The sequence below is a fragment of the Glycine max genome, chromosome 1 (assembly GCF_000004515.6).
Source record: "Glycine max cultivar Williams 82 chromosome 1, Glycine_max_v4.0, whole genome shotgun sequence".
Lineage (NCBI taxonomy): Eukaryota > Viridiplantae > Streptophyta > Magnoliopsida > Fabales > Fabaceae > Glycine > Glycine max.
In genome coordinates this window covers 51413184-51416443 of record NC_016088.4, presented here as the reverse complement: position 1 = coordinate 51416443, position 3260 = coordinate 51413184, and the positions used below count along the sequence as shown (strand labels likewise).

At 39.4% G+C, this 3260-nt stretch overlaps 1 protein-coding gene across 1 annotated transcript; it reads left to right on the top strand.

The window, feature by feature from the left end:
* Nucleotides 1-309: 309 nt before the first annotated feature.
* LOC100807106 (pathogenesis-related thaumatin-like protein 3.5) lies at nucleotides 310-2459 on the top strand. The gene is made up of 3 exons (XM_006573492.4): nucleotides 310-596; nucleotides 774-1464; nucleotides 1822-2459. Exons 1-3 carry the CDS (start codon nucleotides 533-535, stop codon nucleotides 1979-1981), a joined length of 915 nt encoding a protein of 304 aa, XP_006573555.1. The 5' UTR covers nucleotides 310-532; the 3' UTR covers nucleotides 1982-2459.
* The last annotated feature ends 801 nt before the right edge of the window (nucleotides 2460-3260 follow it).

Genomic DNA, 3260 nt, shown 5'->3' with positions numbered 1-3260 from the left:
GTAAAATACAAGACAGAATACATGTGAACATTAAGATGGATGGTCCATCTGAATTAGCAAGATTGATAAAGTACTTGACTGGCTTATATTTGACCTCAACCAACCTCCATCCTAGGTTACTTAGAAACGACAATGGCTTCAAGTGCACGAGTATCAAAGGTCCTTTCAAACATTATTCATGTAAATTCGTAGCCGTCCTTTTAATTTTCAGGCTCCAATTGAAGCTTGTCAGCACTGTTTTTGATTCCTTCGATAAACATTATTTTTTCTTTTGTCATTTTATATTCAGGTTCCTTCGATCTAGGGCGTATGCAAAATCGTCATCAATAAACACCAGACATTGGCGGCTTAATGCATGCATGTGCACTGCTCCACTGGGCCCCACACCCATAACCTCCCTCAACCCTATGGGCCACATCAAATCCTCTCTATATATATTGATTTCCCTCCCAACACAACCCATTCCTCATCTTAACACTTTTCTCCAAAACCATCCAACAAGGGAAACAGAATATTATTCCATTTTTCAATTATGGCATCCTCAACTCAATTCTCCACCACTCTTGTTACACTATGTCTCTTCCAATTCCTAGCAGGTAACCATTCATACTACCATTACATTTTTATGTTCTAAATACATACATTAATTAACATAAAATTATTTTAATTTAATCAGTTCGAGTTCTCATATGCAATTACGTGATTTTTTTAAAACAAATTTTAGCTACTTGTATTTAACTGTCATGTGTTACGTTGTCTTTAACGTTGTACAGGTTCGTATTCAACGACATTCACGATTGTGAACAAGTGCAGCTACACAGTTTGGCCCGGCATTTTATCCGGCGCCGGAACCTCGCCGCTCCCCACCACCGGCTTCGTCTTACAACCAGGCGAGTCCAACGTGATCGCCGTGCCGGCCGCCTGGTCCGGCCGCCTCTGGGGGCGGACCTTCTGCACCCAAGATGCCACAGGAAAATTCTCCTGCGTCACCGGCGACTGCGGCTCCTCCGCCGTGGAATGCAACGGCGGAGGAGCCGCCCCGCCGGCCACGCTGGCGGAATTCACCCTGAACGGCGCCGGCGGGCTGGATTTCTTCGATGTGAGCCTCGTGGACGGTTACAACCTCCCCATGATCGTGGAGCCACAGGGCGGAACCGGCGCCGGAAACTGCACCGCCACGGGGTGCGTGGTGGATTTAAACACGCCGTGCCCGGCGGAGCTGATGGTGATGAGCAGCGGAGAGGGCGTGGCGTGCAAAAGCGCGTGCGAAGCTTTCGACGATCCACAGTACTGCTGTAGTGGCGCTTACGCGACGCCTGACACATGCAAACCCAGTTCATACTCGCAGTTCTTTAAGAGCGCGTGCCCACGCGCTTATAGTTACGCTTATGACGATGGCTCCAGCACCTTCACTTGCGCCACAGCGGATTATACCATCACTTTCTGCCCACAACCATCCACTAGGTAATTTTATTTTATTATTTGTCGCTTTTTGTTTTTCTTTTTATTCAATAATAATAATAATAATAATCAAATTAACTAATCTACGGAAACTGTTAGCTGTTAAAACGTGTTTTACAACAGACGAGTATAGGTTCTTGTTGAATTTTCATATGATTGTTTTGAGGAAAGTGAAGTTGGGTCGAATGTCAATTAGGGGACCAGTTTTTGGGTGCGGTATCGCCATAGACATGGTTGTCAGTTGTCACGTTTTTTATTTTCCAATGTCGTGTTTTAATTTTATTGCACCGTCGAGATTCCGCTTATGGTGTTTTATGTTTTCAATTTTTGCGATTAATTTGGGATTGAATTTGGATGCAGTTCGATTAAATCGGGAAATGGGAAATACCCAATGGCGGTGGACAATTCGGGTGCTAATGTAGACGTAAGAACAAACAATGTTATGGCGGTGATTGCTTCTGTTTTGGTGGCATTTGTGGCAACTCAATTAGGTGTCCCTTCACTGCCAAAGTTGCATTAAAATGGCTGGTGAATTTGGTGGGCTATAACTTTTTATTTTGATTTTTATATAATACACCGTGCATGCCAATTGCCAGTCTCTATCGATTCGGTTCTCAACTTGCATCATATTCTTGCGGAATCAAGGTTGGCAACTTGTGTTTGAAGAGATGCAATGGGAATCGGTGCAAAGATTGCCACTTCTCAACTTGTATATATACCAACTAATTAAAACATTAATTGGTTATGTCTTCATGGAGCACTTATTTAGAGTAGAAAGGTTCAGATGCACAGACAGAATTAGGCAAGTGGCATTTACTTCGGCTCATGAGTCTAATACCATTCATGTGTTGTCCTCTATCTTCAGAGACAAACAGGAGGGCATTTTGGGAAGAATTGTGACATTTTTATAAATAAAATGCCATTGCCTTTAATTTGCTCCAATTGTAAATATGAACATCAAGTTTATTGAGGTGAACAAGGAGTAGAACAATTTTGAATTGCTGGAGCAGTTATTTTCTCTCCTAATGGCACCAGATAGAGGTTTGTGCGTTTGACCTACTTTTATGTAGACCTACTATTACAATCGTTAATTTGAGAATTGAAATGTCTCTTCAACAGAGTACCATGTATGTCAATCAATGTTTCAAAATTTCTTCCACAAAAAATGCTCATGTGGTTATTAACAAATTACAAGTCAACTCACTTTAAGTTCACATTCTTATTATCAAAATCCTATCACATTTTTTTCTTTAAATGTGATCATTTAATTTTGATGGCATTTGAGTGACGAGCATTTAATCAAAGGAACTAAAATATTTAAAAAAAAATTATGACTAGAAAGATTATTTTTAAATTTAGAGAACAAAACAAAGTTATTTAAATTATGAAGTATTTAAAACATATCAGAGCGTATATTTTTTTTAACAGGAAATGTTTCCTCGTCATCAAATGCTCACTGTTATTTATAGAATTTTTTTAAAAAAAATAAATAAAGAGATTGTGCATTAAATTAATGTCTTTTTGGTTTTACTGTTTAAAAATACCAACACTGAGCGATTTGGCATAATAATAGATGATAAAATAGTGCATAACAACCAAAGAGCGATATATTCATGATGTTTTTTTATGTAATGATCAAGTCGCTTTGTCACCACAAGTTACTTCCTTGTATAATTTGTAAACGAAGACCATTAATTTACTCCTTAGAACATATTTTTATAACACACTAACGAATGGCTTATGAATAGTTTTATCTCCCTCTCCAGAATTTTGGCCATTTCCCTTTGAGACATTATCAT

What these genes read in the sequence shown, in the direction of transcription:
- LOC100807106 (XM_006573492.4), top strand. Translation starts at nt 533, where the DNA reads ATGGCATCCTCAACTCAATTCTCCACCACTCTTGTTACACTATGTCTC. An exon ending in TCTCTTCCAATTCCTAGCAG is followed by an intron (nt 597 to 773) that starts GTAACCATTCAT and finishes AACGTTGTACAG; the next exon opens with GTTCGTATTCAACGACATTC. An exon ending in TGCCCACAACCATCCACTAG is followed by an intron (nt 1,465 to 1,821) that starts GTAATTTTATTT and finishes ATTTGGATGCAG; the next exon opens with TTCGATTAAATCGGGAAATG.